Source organism: Ornithorhynchus anatinus, chromosome 10 (genome assembly GCF_004115215.2).
Source record: "Ornithorhynchus anatinus isolate Pmale09 chromosome 10, mOrnAna1.pri.v4, whole genome shotgun sequence".
NCBI lineage: Eukaryota > Metazoa > Chordata > Mammalia > Monotremata > Ornithorhynchidae > Ornithorhynchus > Ornithorhynchus anatinus.
The window spans coordinates 10,503,556-10,517,910 of NC_041737.1; the positions used below are offsets into that span (position 1 = coordinate 10,503,556).

At 55.6% G+C, this 14,355-nt stretch overlaps 1 protein-coding gene and 1 long non-coding RNA gene across 6 annotated transcripts in view; both read right to left on the reverse strand.

Moving 5' to 3' along the window:
• Positions 1-2,738: 2,738 nt before the first annotated feature.
• On the reverse strand, positions 2,739-4,053 carry LOC114814667. Its single transcript, XR_003762455.1, has 2 exons — positions 3,537-4,053; positions 2,739-3,303 (listed from the first exon to the last, which is right to left on the reverse strand). It is a non-coding gene; the product is annotated as an uncharacterized LOC114814667 (long non-coding RNA).
• A 1,730-nt stretch (positions 4,054-5,783) lies between these two features.
• SEPTIN11 (septin 11) overlaps positions 5,784-14,355 on the reverse strand; it is a 63,285-nt gene continuing 54,713 nt past the window's right edge. The window contains exons 8-11 of one of the 5 annotated variants that reach the window (XM_029073658.2): positions 12,713-12,845; positions 11,405-11,592; positions 7,321-7,391; positions 5,784-5,873 (exon numbers count right to left, since the gene is read on the reverse strand). In XM_029073658.2, the coding sequence (XP_028929491.1) occupies positions 7,370-7,391; positions 11,405-11,592; positions 12,713-12,845 (343 nt within the window). In that variant the 3' untranslated portion in view covers positions 5,784-5,873; positions 7,321-7,369. Of the gene's footprint in view, positions 5,874-6,351; positions 7,395-8,094; positions 9,431-11,404; positions 11,593-12,712; positions 12,846-14,355 lie in introns of those variants that run through there. The other 4 variants (XM_029073656.2, XM_029073660.2, XM_029073657.2 and 1 more) reach the window with 4 other exon arrangements.

Below are 14,355 nucleotides of genomic sequence, written 5' to 3' on the forward strand. Positions count from 1 at the left end.
AGTTTGATCCGCTGCTTGCTACAGGACATGGTATGGGAGCCTCAATTACTTTCTTCCCCCAAAAGGCTAAACACATGAATTCCTTGAGCCTGATGCTTAGGTGCTGTTCAACACTGATGAGCTTTTATTGATTGATTTTTTAATGGTATTTAAGCACTTCCTGTGATTGAGGTACTGTATGAAGAGCTGGGGTAAATACAAACTAGTCAGGTTGGGCGTGATCCGTGTCCCAAATAGGACTCACAGTTTTAATCCCAATTTTATAGAAGAAGTAACAGAAGTTAGGTGATTTGCCCATGATCACAGCAGACACCTGGCAGAGATGGGATTAGAACTACAGTGCTTAGAACAGTGCCTGGCACATAGTAAGCACTTACCAAATAGCATAATAATAACTCAGGTCATCTAACTCGGGCCTCTGCTCTTTCCACTAGGCTATGCTGCTTCTGTTAGTCCTAGTAATGACTTACTAAGCTCAAGCACCATATTGAACAGTGGGGAGAGATGTGAGGACACTGAGGCGCAGTCCCTGGCCCACAGGAGAAAAAAAAGTCCACAAAATTTCAGTGAGTAGCCCTCCGACTTCCCACTACTAATAACTGTGGTATGTATTAAGCACTCTGTGAGCCAGGCACTATATTTAGGGTTGGGGTAGATAAGAGCAAACCAGATTGGATATGGTCCGTGTCCCACAGGGGCTCACAGTCTCCCCATTGTACAGAAGCACCAAGGCCATGTAATAGACAAGGGGTGGAGTGGGGATTAGAACCCTCGACCTTCTGACTCCCAGGCCTGTGCTCTGTCCACTACACCGTGCTGCTCCAGGAAGGGGCTACTTCATCCGAATTTAATCATACTAAGGTTCTAAATGGTGCCAGGACAGTTTCTGCCCGCCTCGTACCTGTGCAGGGAGTGCATGGGGTGCACTGGGTTCCTCCCCAGCGGGAGCAAGTGGGGAGGGAGGGCACTACCCCTTTTTGGACCTGGGAGCCCCCAAAGGAGCTAGCGTTGGCATCCCTTGCAAGGTACTCTTGAAGTAACTCCCTGGCCACCTCACTTCTTGTCCACCCCTGACCTGTTGCTCCAAATGTAATTTCCTCATCCCATTCAGTGAGCTTTCACTCTTTGAAAGGACCACTGAGACTCAACTGATTTACATTTTCCCCCCCTGCACGTAGCACAGTGGGTGTCCAATACCCTAATTGATCATGACATCTTCTCTGGTGATGACTTCCTGATACCAATCAATGTTTATTGAGCGCTTGTTGTGTGCAGGGCACTGTACTAAGCGCTTGGGAGACTATAGCAGAGTTAGGCAGACACAATCCCTGCCCTCAAGGAGCTTACAGTCTAGCTAACCAGGCAGGCCTTTGGTTTAGTCTCCTGGGTGCTCTCCCTCAGGCCCTTCCTCTTCATATCCGACAATTACTCTCCTTACCTTCAAAGTCTTATCGAAGGCACTTCTCCTCCAAGAGGCCTTCCCTGACTAAGCCCTCTTCCTTTTCTTCATTTCCCTTCTGCATCATCCTGACTTGCTCCTTTTATTCAGCCCCACAGCACTTATGTACATATCTGTGACTTATTCTAATGTCTTTTCCCCTCTAGACTCTAAACTCATTGTGGGCAAGGGAATGCATGTACATATCTGTGACTTATTCTAATGTCTCTTTTCCCCTCTAGACTGTAAACTCATTGTGGGCAAGGGAATGCGTTTTTATACTATACTCTCCCAAGTGCTTAGTACGGTGCTCTGCACACAAGACTGCTCAGTAAATACGATTGACTTAGTTCTGGGTTCTTACTTGGCCCCCTGCAATGCAGTCCTGTGCCAGATGACTTGGATTTCAGTTTTTCCATTCAGTGACCCGGGCCGTGTGCCCTGGGCTGTCTGGTCCCTAGAGATGGGGCTTGTGTTACCCCCAGAGGTGACTGAGAAGAGGGCAGGAGGGAAGGAGCCAGGGGGAGGAGGCTGGAAGGCCGGGGAGGACGCCAGGATTGGAGACCTAATTGGAAAGAGAGAGCATGCTGGATTGAGAGGGAGTTAAAAATAGCTCCCCTCTCACCCTTCCCACACAAGGTCAGGTCAGCAAGGGAGACACCTGCTTCCTGTTTCTGAAAACAGGGCCCAAGTTCCACTCCCTGCAGCCTCATCAGAGCAGGAAGTAGCTTTCAAAGAGAAGAACATTCAGTTCTGGGGCGTCTATTCCGGGCCACGGGTCCGGCGAATACCTGCCCAGCCCATTCCAAACCTCAGCCAGAATTGGCTAACGAAGGAATGGCATTTCCCTGTGGGACCCTCTCAGGGATGCACTCTTGGGCCCCATCCAAAGCCCCCAGAACAGACCCCCTAGAAGAAGGTGCCACCGATTATCTGCTTAGCCATTCCAGAAATAGCCCCGTGAACTCCGCAGGTACTGATGGCAGTCGTTAAGCGCTTACTGTGTCAAACACTGTTCTAAGCGCTGGAGTAGCTACAGGTTAATTAGGTCGGAGATCGTCCCTGTCCCGCATGGGGCTCACAGTAACACGTTGTAACCTAGTGATGTCCCGCCGGACGTGTTGCAGAAATCTGCAGGGCCCAAAGCGTTTCTCCGAGGGCACTCCTGGCCCTCTCCCTGGCCACCAGAGCGTTCCCCTCCCAGGTACCTGGAAACACAAGCGCCGGTTTTAAGCTCCGAAACTCTGGGGCGAGAGCAGAAGTGGGGGGAGACTGGGGCTTAAAATGAAAATACATGACATAAAGGCATCCAGGACTGTATTCGTACTGGGCAGGGAACAGACCAGGGAACAGATCAGACGGGAAAATAAAATTGACAGAGAAGTGGATTGGGGCTGCCGTCATCCCACTCCCATCTTTCCCGAGGTCCAGCGCCCATCGGCCCCTGATTCCTCCATGGGTGGGGGCTCTCAGTCTTCCTCGCATAGCTGCGTTGAAGAGCCTGACCTTGGAAATCCGCCTCTGGGGAAGGAATTTGCTGGTGGACAACTCCCCCAAATCCACCGTCTTAGTGTCCCAAAGGACGGGGCCTGGCGGCTGATTCTTGCAGAAAGGTGTGGCGAGGCAGAGCATTTCACACGTCACAGTTCTCACAAAAGAATCAAGCCGACGCCAGGCATTTCCCAGGCTTCGTGGCAGCCCCTGATAGTAGAGAATGAGTAGGACGGCGGTAGCAACAGGCATCAGCATGGTCGTCGATGATCTGAAGAGGGTGGCTGGTGCTGCTTGCAGCCTCACCTAACCTGTTGTTCCCACCCTGGCAGCCTGCCCCCATGAAGACGTACAAGGAACAGGTGGTTCAAAACCTGCCGTGGCGAGTTGAAAATAATAATTATGGTATTTGTTAAGTACTTACTTTGTGCCAAGCACTATTCTAAGTGTTTGGCTGCTCTACGGTGCCCCACCGACACTGTCTCTGTCCGGCTCCAAATGGGAAGGGGAAAATCCTGGTGTCCCCACTATCCGATGACCATCCTCGTCCCTCCTGGACAGCAGGCTGGCCCTCCTGGTCTTTTCCGTGACACTGACCCCGTCTCACCTGGATGGCAGGCTGTTCTCCGTGGTCCATGATTCTGCCCTTCCACCTGGATGGCAAGCTGGTCTCCGTGGTCTTGTCCGTGTCCCTTTCCCCATTCCACCTGGACAGCAGGCTGGTCTCTGTGGCCTTGTCCGAAACCTTGTCCACGTCCCACGCAGACAGCAGCGAAGCCTAACCTTAGCTGGTGCAGGTGGAACATCTAGGCTTTTTCTGCAGAGAAGACCAAACCTTCCTTCTCCAGACACTTAGGACCTGATGATGGCATCCTCACCCTTCCTACCCACAGGGGCCTGTTCTGGTGGAAAGGGAAGAGCTTTTTCCATTTTCCCAAGTATCATTCATTTCTTGAACTCTCCCAAGTGCTCAGTACAGTGCTTGGCACTTGGTAAGCACTCAATAAATACTATTGATTGATTCTTCTCATAACTCTATAGGAAGTCCAACTATTTGTTTTGATGTCTGTCTCCCCACTTCTAGACTGTGAGCCTGTTGTTGGGCAGGGATTGTCTCTGTTGCTGAATTGTACTTTCCAAGTGCTTAGTACAGGGCTCTGCACACAGTAAGCACTCAATAAATACGACTGGATGAATAAACTCCAGCTGAGGAAAGGGTGGTGAGGGGAGGAAGATCCCACCCCCCACCCCAACCCTGCCCAGCACGAATTAAAGCAGTCAATACCAGCTACCCCCAGTAAGGACAGAAGGGTAGTACTGGTCAAGCTACTCAACTGAGACAAATTTGCTTTTTCAGAAAGTGAAGCAGATCCTAAAATAAATGAGGTTTACCCAGAGGCTGGTCGGGGACGGGGGAGGGCGGAGGTTGAGCCCGTGGGTGGAGGGAAGGCGGGGAGGGAGGAAGGGGAGGGAAGGAGGAGGAGCAGAGGGCCTGAATGACACCCACTGGTGGGCAGAGCAGGCTGGAATAGGGATTTAAGGGGGCGAATGAAGATTCAGAGTCCAATCTGGTTCTGCCCTGGGAGCTTAGGTCCCTAGGCCCCCCAGACCCTGTCCCAGCCGGACCCTTGGATGGGTGGGAATGTCCCTGCTGTGCTCTAGAAAGGGGAACCAGGGCCGGCTTGGGACTGCTCTCAACAGCGAGGCCCTTGCTCTTTCTCCCAAGGGCACGAGAGATGGAGACTGGCAGAAATTGAGTCTGTTGCAACTGGACACTTGGAAATAGAGCAGAGAAACAACCCTAGAGCCCTTTCCATCTAGCAGAGATGACCATAGTGGAATCCGTTCCCACCAATAATCCAAACTTCACTATCAAAACATTGAAGCCAGAAGCATCAGCAAAGGGTCCAGAAGTACCCGGGAAGAACCCCAGGACAGTGGGTCCGTGGTGGAAGGCGGGGGGTGGGTCAAGAGCAGAGGGGGGTTAGGGGTGTTGGCTGATCCATCTCTAAACGCGATAGAGACCTAGTTCCTCTTAGCATCTGGTTCTCCAATTGGAGACAGAGTCCTGGGCTGGACAGGCTGTCCTGTTAAGTCACGGCACACAGAAAGAACTCCAAGTCCTTCCCTGGAAACCTTCCATGATGCCTCTACATAAAGATGGGTGCGACGATCCAGGCTGGGATATCTCCCAGCCTGTGAACAGCCCAAACCCAGCCAGGCGATCGTTCCAAACCCACGAGGTAGGGGTGAGGCCCGGCTCTCAAGTCAGGTGCCGCCCCCGACCGGAGCAACTCGTTCTCCTCCTCTTCTTCGCAAACCACTGGCATCCCGGTGCCTGGGAACCCCAGGGCAGACGTGCCAGACCTTGCCAGCCATGGCCCCTACTCCAGCCCCTCCTGGACACCCCCGGAGAGGCAGGAGAGTAGAAGCGAGGTAAAGCAGACATTCTCTCGACGCGGCCCTCCGCACCGAGAGCGGGACGGCAACTCGGTCCATGCAGCGCGACCCGAGAGAGTGACCGAGAGCCAGCGGGAAACGGAACCGGTTTTCTGGGCTGGTTCGGTGGCCCGAGCGGGCTGCCGTCGAAGCTGCTCGCGGGCCGGGGCCTAGAGGGGTATCGAGTGGCTCCGGTTTGTGGGCTACGGCCGCTCCTCCTGGTGGCCCTTGCGGTCCACGGTCCGGGCGAGTCTTGTTTACCGGTCACCGGCCACGGTGTCCCCCCGTCCCGCGCTCTGCTCCCTCAGATTGCTGCCGGGGGTGGGGCGGCGATGGCGAGCAGAGAGGCCCTCTGGCCCACGGTCTAAAGGGGAAGGAGCCAGTGAGGGCTGGGAGGGCAGGCTCCCCCAACGGGTCTATTTACAACTGCTGCTGCTCCTCTAGGTGCTACTGTCCGCTAGGAGAGAGAAGGGCTGGCCCACGGGAGGATTACGGAAAGAAGAAGCTACAGAAGAGAAGAGAGAGAAATTCAGGTTCAATTTGGGTTTGGGAAAAAGACACCAAAAAAGGGAAAAACAAAAAAACACCCCGGCTTCTTTTTTTCAGGTTGAGGGAGAGAGAAACTCCTGGTCAGGAGCTTTGTCATGCCAGGCAGGAGCGTTGAGCGGGCAGGCCCAGCGGGGGTGGGGAAGTGGGGGGCGGGGGGAGGCAGAGAGAAGGGGCGGGTGAGGTTTGGGGGTGGGGGGCACACCTGGGGAGCCGGGGAAAGCAGAGTGGGGCGGGGTGCTGCGAAGGCCGGCTTTTTGGAGAAGATCTGGGGGAGCCACCCCACCAACGCGTACCAATACCAATACGGTTTGTACCGATACAGTTTGACGAGGCAAGAAAGCAGGGAGAACCCAACCCCCTTTTCCAGCATCAGCACGAAGAGACGAGGAAGCAACCAGCACGATGAGCACGGAAGCCACACAGCACACACGGAACACAAGGCTTTGGGTAAAATTATATTTCCCCTCTTTACACGTTGGCACCGTTGAGAAACACACAGTTACCCCCTTGGCCCTCCCCCGCCGCCGCACCGTGTCCCGATTCCAACGTCGGGGCAGGCAAGACTTGACGCGGGGCTGCGGGGGAGGTGGAACACAGGCCTTGACATATTTCCTCCACTCTCACACGTGACGTGTCTAACAGGCAGTCGCAAACACGAAGAACGATACCGCGTCGATGAGGTTACACAAATTAAGTGTCTTTCCGCGGACCGGCGACCACGGCTAACAGCTAAGGTTTAAGGCAATGAGCATATTTAAAAAATACGTATAAAACACATTAATCCTACTGCTGCTCACAGCTTTATTTTCAGTTCATTTAAAAAAAAAAAATACAATCATCATCCCCTTCATGTCGATCGTGGCCTCGGCCCTGAGGTTCCAGATCCACCAGATGAGCAACGCACACGCGTACGTACACACACACACACACACACACACACACACACGCACGCAGGCACACACGTCCCGCACCCTCAGACCAGGAGAACGAGACAACTTGAAACACTGGACAACGGCAGGGGGTGGGATGGACAGACGGCGTGATTTGGGGTGGGTGGTCAGGCAGGTCGCAACCCCCCGCCCCTCGTGGATGTGGGAGGTTTTTAAGTTGGCGGGACAAGGCGGAGGCAGTGGGGCCCAGGCTACAAGGAAAATCCACCGAGAGGCACGTGGCATCTGGGGGCACTGGTACGTCAACCTGGTTTGGAAGCCCTCGTCGCTGCGGGGGGGCGGAGAGGGAGACCGGCTGGCATGGAGGCTGGTGGGATGAACCCCTTTCTGGGTGCCCACAGGTGCCAGGGAGGGTTTTCGGCCTGTTGTCTCCCCCAGGGAGGGGCCTGCACACAACCCCCTACAACCTTCACAGGGCAGACAAATCAGAAAGGCCGTTCCCACCGTACTTACATGTGGGAGAAAGCACATCCCAAACTAGAGTGGAGGGGAGACACACCGTTTACTCCGTGCAGAGCCAAGGACTACTGTGGAAAGAGGCACAGACAGAGACAGAAAAGAGAAGAGAAAAAAGAACGGCGGGAACGAGCGAACCGGGGGCCGGGTAGGGCGTCCCACAGAGGAAGTTAGAAGCGCAACGTTTCCCTCTGAGCTGTGGGTCACTCCCAGGGTCTCCAGGGTGACCGACCCTCCGGGGGTGAGGGCGCCGACCCCAGAGAGCCCTCGGGGACGCGGGGAACAACGGCACGGTCAGTTGGCGTGGCTACCGCATGGTGAGCTGGCATAGCTAGATTGGTTATTAGGCAGGAGAGAGGCCAGAGAAACCCAGACAGCAGCCGGAACTTACCCAAGCGCACCCTCACACACGGGCTCACAAGTGTGTACGCATACAGTCGCAAGCACAAACACACACTCGCAAGCGCGCGCGCGCGCACCCCAAGCCCCCAGCTCCGACTGGGGTTGGATGGAGCCCTTGGCTGGGAAGTGCGTTTAACGGAGGCCTGAGAATCCTCTGGGTGCAGTTGGGTTTTCTTGAAGCAGCATGGTGTAGTGGACAGAGCACGGGCCTGGGAGTCAAAAGGTCCCGGGTTCTAATCCCAGCTCCACCACCTGTCTGCTGTGGGGCCTTGGACAACTCACTTCACTTCTCTGGGCCTCAGTTACCTCATCTATACAATGGGGATTGAGACCTTAAGCCCCCCCATGGGACAGGGACTGTGTCCAACATGATTTGCTTGTATTCACCCCAGCACTTAATACAGTGCCTGGCACATAGTAAGTGCTTAAATACCACAATTATTACCCAAGTTGGGCTGCCAGCTGCTTGGAGGTGGGTGCCTTCTCCTGGCATTGCCACCCCTTCCTGGTTCCCTGGGACTTTTCACAGGCTTCCTGGAGTGGCCATCTTAACTGCCCCTGCAGCTTCGGTCTCCCCCAGGCTCCACCCTCTTCCCCATCTAATCCCTGCACCTAAAGGAGGGCGGATTGGGAAGCACAGTGGTGGGGGACTGTGCTGACTGCAGGGTGGGTGGCTGGGACCAATGCAAAGTCTAGATTATAAAGTTGTTGTGGGCAGGGAATGTGTTTATTGTTCTGATTGTATTCACCCAAGCACTTAGTCCAGTGCTCTGCACACAGTAAGTGCTCAATAAATACAATTGACTGACATTCCTTGAGGAAAGGATCGGGTGGCCAAGCTTGGGAAGGTGGTTGGGTTGAGGGAGTTGGAAGAGCCTCGGGGCAGGCAGAGAAACCCAGGCGGGGGTCAGAAAGGGAGAGGTTCCGTCCAGAAGCGGGCTCAGCACGAGGTGGGTTCACGAGTCCCTCCTGGGGGCTGAGCCCGAGACGGAGGATAAATAAGGCCCTCTCGCTTCCATCTTCTGCCCGTTGGGATTCTCTACAGCCGGGAAAGGGCAGCAGGAGAGGGAGGTAGCGTCCACCTGCCCTCTCCTGTCCTGTCATGAGCTCAAATTGGGGGGAGAGGAAGGGACGTCCCTGCCCTTGGCAGTGAGCCAAGGTCCAGACGTGACAATATGGTCAGAGAAGTGTTCATTCTAGCTGCCTCCCTGTCCCCGCACAGGCTCCCTGTCTTGGACCAAGCTTGCCTTCCGTGGGCGAGGAGGGCTTCGCGCAAGCAGGAACCCAAGATGCCGGGCAGAGGGCGGAGGGGGGAGGGTCGGCCGAAGCCTTGGTTTGGGGAGCGGGGCCATGAGGCTGCACAGGGGTGGGAAGGGGGGTGGGGAGGGGGAGACCAGAGACAAGCTGGGGAGGTGGCACGGACAGAGTCCAAGGTGGCAGGCAGCCCCAGCGGCAAGCCCCCGGCCCTCCCAGCAGAGCCGATGCAGGGGCGGTCTACCGTGGCAAATCTCAGGCTTGGCCGAAATGGAATCCAGGTGCCGCTGGGGCACCCGCGAGCCCGTCCCCTTCCCTTCCACCCCCTCCCCCGCCTCCAGTGAAATGCGTTAATGGTTATTGGTGGACACAGATGGCTGCAGAGATATTGCTGCACAAGCAGGTGAATGCGGGCCCTCTGCGCCTGGCCAGGGTTTATGTGAAGCTTGCACTGCAAGTTAAAAACAAAACAAAACAGTTAGAAACCATCGCCGTCACACCTGGCCCGGAACAGGCCCGCCGGCCCCAGCCCCGGCGGCCTGGGCGGCAACGGCTCCGGCAGCGTCCCCATGGGCGGGAGGGGAGGAAGCCCCTCGATGGAGCGGGTGGGGGCACGAATGGAGTCTGGGAGCGGAAGGGGCCGTGCCTTGTGCCTGGAGCCAAGGAGGGAGCCGACTGCGAGGTCTGGAGCTTGTTGTCACTGGGCTCTTTTTGTGTGCGGTGCCAGTTCTGTTAGCGTGATGGCGGGGTTTTCCCAGCCAGGGTGGGCAGAGCTCTGGGCCCTGAACCACGGGCGAGACGTAGGTGAGCACGGTTCCTGGTGTACCTGGCAGCTGGGCACGGGCTGGGATTCTGAATCCCCATCACCAAATCGGATTCATTCATGCCCCTCACTCCTGTCTGTGCGCTCCTCCTCGCTCCAGACAGCTGTCCCCGCCAGACGGCCTCCTCCCCCGGCTTCCCTCGAGTCAACCTCTCCAGCCAGAAATGCCTGGTGTGACACAGATGCACTAACGCTGCCAGGGCCCACGCTCCGTGAGGCCAGCCTGCGGCAGAGGCCAGCCGGACTGGTGCCCCCTTCCCTGGGCCCCGTAGCGGGCACCCAGCTGGGCCGGTCTCACCAGGAGTCCAAGTGCCAACATATCCGGTCAGCAGGGGTTAAAAAGGAGCAATATCAAGAGCTCTGCTGCCATGTACAGTGCAGAGTATGGGCTTGGTTTGGTCAACACACACGCGCGTGCGCACATTCATTCGTTCTTTCTCTCCCTCTCTCTCTCTGCCCCCTGCAGGCCCGTAATTCTGTCTCCAACACACACACACCCTGCTCTCCTGCAGCTCGGAACTTGAAAATTCAAAGTTAAGTATTACACCAAGACCACGCAAGGGACCGTGCCACTGCTGCCCCGTGCCCCCCGCCTGCCCTGGGGGGCTCTGATGGAGCCTATGCCCTGGCCACAGGGGACCAGACCGTGAAAGGCTGCTTACTGAGCCCAGCTCCATTCCTCTTCCTCTTAGTGGGCAGAGCTGGGTCAGTGAATCCCAGCAACTGCTGGGGAAGAGGGGTGGAGGAGAAATCTCTCCTTTCTTGTTTTTGCTCAGGAAAGAGCTCAGTCTGCAGCTGCTTCCCCTCACACCACCTTGAGGAGGTCCAAGCCCCGGGCAGAGAGGAGGAGGTGGACGACGCTGGCTCACTGGGGCTGATTCAGCCGCTCGAGCCGGGATTTCCCCAGAGGAGCCAGCCTCCCCCAGAAGGTGGTCCCAGGGGCAAACTTCCTCTTGCAGCCACGATCCCGGCTCAAGGCGCTGAGCGGGAAGGAGTGTGGGCCTCCCGCCCGGGCTGGGGTCTGAGGGGAGGCCGGCCGGCCGACCAGGCAGAAGCCCGGGATGCGGGAGACGCAAGGGTCCGGGGCAGCGGCCCAACTTCCCTGCCCAGGGCCAAGCAGCATGCCAACAGAGGAAAGGCCTGTGGCCCTTAGGTACCGCTTTCTCCCCGAGTCCAAGATACCCCCCTCCCGGCCGCTTGGTCTGGCTCACGGTGGCCCTCGCCGTGGCCAGGATGCCGGCTACCCGGAGAGAGGGACCGTCTTCCAGGTAGAGAAGCGGATGAGAGGCACTTGCTTTATTTTATTAAAAAAAAAAAAAAAAAAAAAGAGTCCGACCGGTCAGAGACCCTCCGGGGCCAGTGCCGAAAACCTCAACATTCGCCCCAGATCTCGGCCCCGTTCTATAAATTAATCTCTTGTGTACCCTGGTGCCCTTAAAAACCTCCAGGGCTCAGTCCCGTGCCCCGGGGGCGAGCCGGGTCCTACCCGTGCCACCTGCTGACTCCGAGGGGCTCCGTCTGAAAGGGGCCTGGCACCAGGAGACGGGCACAGGGAGAGCCGGCAGAGGCTGCCGGGCTGGGGAGGGGTGAGCCCCTGCTTACTTTTTCTTCTCCTTGTCCTTCTTGGTGGGCTGGGCCCCGGCCTGCTGGCCCTGGGACTGGAGGAGCTGAGCCGCTGCTTTCTTCTTCTGAAAGTTGTTCACCTCATCCTCCAGCTCCTTCTTCTTGTCCTCCACTTTCCGCTTCTCCTCCTGGTGGGTCCGCTTCAGCAGGTCAAACTTTTCGTGCAGCTGGAAGAGAGAGCGTGAGGGGAGAGGGTGGTCTCATTACTGCCATTGGCCACGCGGACCCTCGACCAGATAATTATAATAATAATGATGGCATTTGTTAAGCTTTTACTATGTGCCGAGCACTGTTGTAAGCGCTGGGGTAGATACAAGGTAATCAGGTTGTCCCACTTGGGGCTCAGTCTTCATCCCCATTTTAGAGATGAGGTAACTACGGCTCAGAGAAGTTAAGTGTCTTGCCCAAGGCCATACAGTAGACAAGGATTAGAACCCACGTCCTCTGACTCCTAAGCCCCTGCTCTTGCCCACTAAGCCACACCGCTTATCCGATAAGAGACTAGATCCCGACCCCTTGCTCTCCGGTGGGTGGACCCTCTGGAGGATGGGGGATATTGGGGGTTTAAAAAGACAACTTGGGGGTAATCACTGGGCTGAGTGGTTTTAGTTGGAGTCAAAATTGTGACTAAATCACCAAGAATTTTTTTTTTTTTCGATTTGCCAGGCACTGTATTAAGCACTGAGGTAGATATAAGGTTGGATAAAGTCCCTGTCCCTCACGGGGCTCATCCCCCCAGCCAGCCTGCCACCCCAGGACTCATTCAGTCTCCAGGGTGACCACAGCTTGGTGGGCACCACTGGATTTAGGGTATAAACCCCTCCCCTGGCCAGATGAGGAAATGTGGGGTTCCTGAAAGCAGGTTTCCCCTTTTTCTCCTCCTCCCCTTGGTCCCTATTCTCTTTTTTCCCATTTCCCTCTGCTCCTCCCCCTCTCCCTTCCCATCCCCTCAGCACTGTACTCGTCTGCTCAACTGTATATATTTTCATTACCTTATTTATTTTGTTTTCATTACCCTATTTATTTTGTTAATGAAATGTACATCGCCTCGATTCTATTTATTTGCTATTGTTTTAAGGAGATGTTCATCCCCTAGATTCTATTTATTGCTATTGTTCTTGTCTGTCCGTCTCCCCCGATTAGACTGTGCGCCCGTCAAAGGGCAGGGACTGTATCGGTTACCGATTTGTACATTCTAAGCGCTTACTACAGTGCTCTGCACATAGTAAGCGCTCAATAAATACTAGTGAATGAACGAACGAGGAACCAACAATGTCTGTCACTCACGTCTTTTTCAGCCTCCTTCAGCTCAGCCTCTTTCTCCTTCACCCTCATGACGAACATCTGCCTCATCTCCTCCTCGGTCTTCTGGAGCTCGCCCAGGAATTCGTTCCTCTTGGCTTCATACGTCTCCTGCAGGCTGGGTGGGCAGAGACAGGGGTGGCCCCGTTAGCCCTCGGCCTCACGGCTTGGGCTGACCCCTCTTTCTGTGACAGGGCCACGGGGGATGAACCAGGGTTCAGGACTTGGAGGGAATCGGGGTAGACAGAGCCAGGCCCAGGTCTGATTCTCTTTATTTGCTATTGTTTTAATGAGATGCTCTTCCCCTCGATTCTATTTACTGCCATTGTTCTTGTCTGTCTCCCCCGATTAGACCGTAAGCCCGTCAAAGGGCAGGGACCGTCTCTCTCTGTTACCGATTTGTACATTCCAAGCGCTTAGTACAGTGCTCTGCACATAGTAAGCGCTCAATAAATATTATCGAATGAATGACTGGAGGCCCTGTGGGTGACTGCAGAGGGCCAGCCCTGCCTCTTCTCTTCCTCCTACGGTAGGAGGAGCTCAGGAGTTTACACGGAGGAACCGTGGCTCCCACCGAGCCGTCGCTGCCGGGAAATTCCAACGGCCGGCTCCTGTCTCCTTCCCAACTGGCCTCAGATTTATGGAGCGCAATGTGCAATGGACCGGAAGTGAAAACACAAGTTGGAAAGCAGGATGATTTGTGGAGTGGGTGTCAGGAAATTGATGTGTGTGCGCACGCACCCACACCCACACAATCTAGCTTCCTCCTCCACCTCCAGGAATTCAGGAAATTCTGCTCCTGACACTGATTATAATGATAACGGTGGTATTTATTAAGTGCTTACTATGCGCCGAGCACTAGTCTAATAGCATGACCTTTGTATATTATATATTCAAAGCCAAGGTGGTCTCCTTCTTGGTCCCTGCCAAGCACTCTGATTGGCTCAGAGATAGCCTCCAGGTAGGGACTGGCTGAGAGGGCTGGGAAGACTTGGTCATGGGAAGGCTGGAGCAGGAGCTAGAGCAGGAGCAGAGAGCAAGAGCAGAGAGCAGGAGGGGGAGCAGGGAGGAGCAGGGAGGAGCAGGAAGGAGCAGGGAGGAGCAGGGAGGAGGAGATGGTGGTGGTGTTACAGTGGTAAGGGGGTAAGGAAGGGTTGGAGAGTTGGAGGAGGGGGAGGAGGGCTGGGATTATCCGCTGCCAGGACAGCTTGGGGAGGGAAGAGAGGTACAGGAGGTCCCTGGGAAGGGAGAGGCAGGGATACCTGGGAATGGTTTAAGTAGAGGGGAGGACTTGCTTTTAACAGAGCTCAAAATCCTCCCTCCTGTCCCAGAGAACAGTCCAAAGTCTACTCCTCCCATCACCTCTGGGAATGGCGAAGATGCCAATGTCATTTTGCAATGACAAAATGAGCCCGGCCTCGCCTGTTCCCAGCCATGCCCGTTCCCAGCCACGTCCATAGCTTGGGACCAGCCGTGGGATCGTCCCTGGATCAGTCCAGCCTCATTCTAAACTCTGGGGGTTTTGGGTCCTCTCCAGCAGCCTCAGTCCCCATCCCATCCCTGCTACTCTTCTGGGCCCATGCCGGGGGGTGGGTGTACGTGTGGGGGGTGCGCATGTGTGCGCGTAC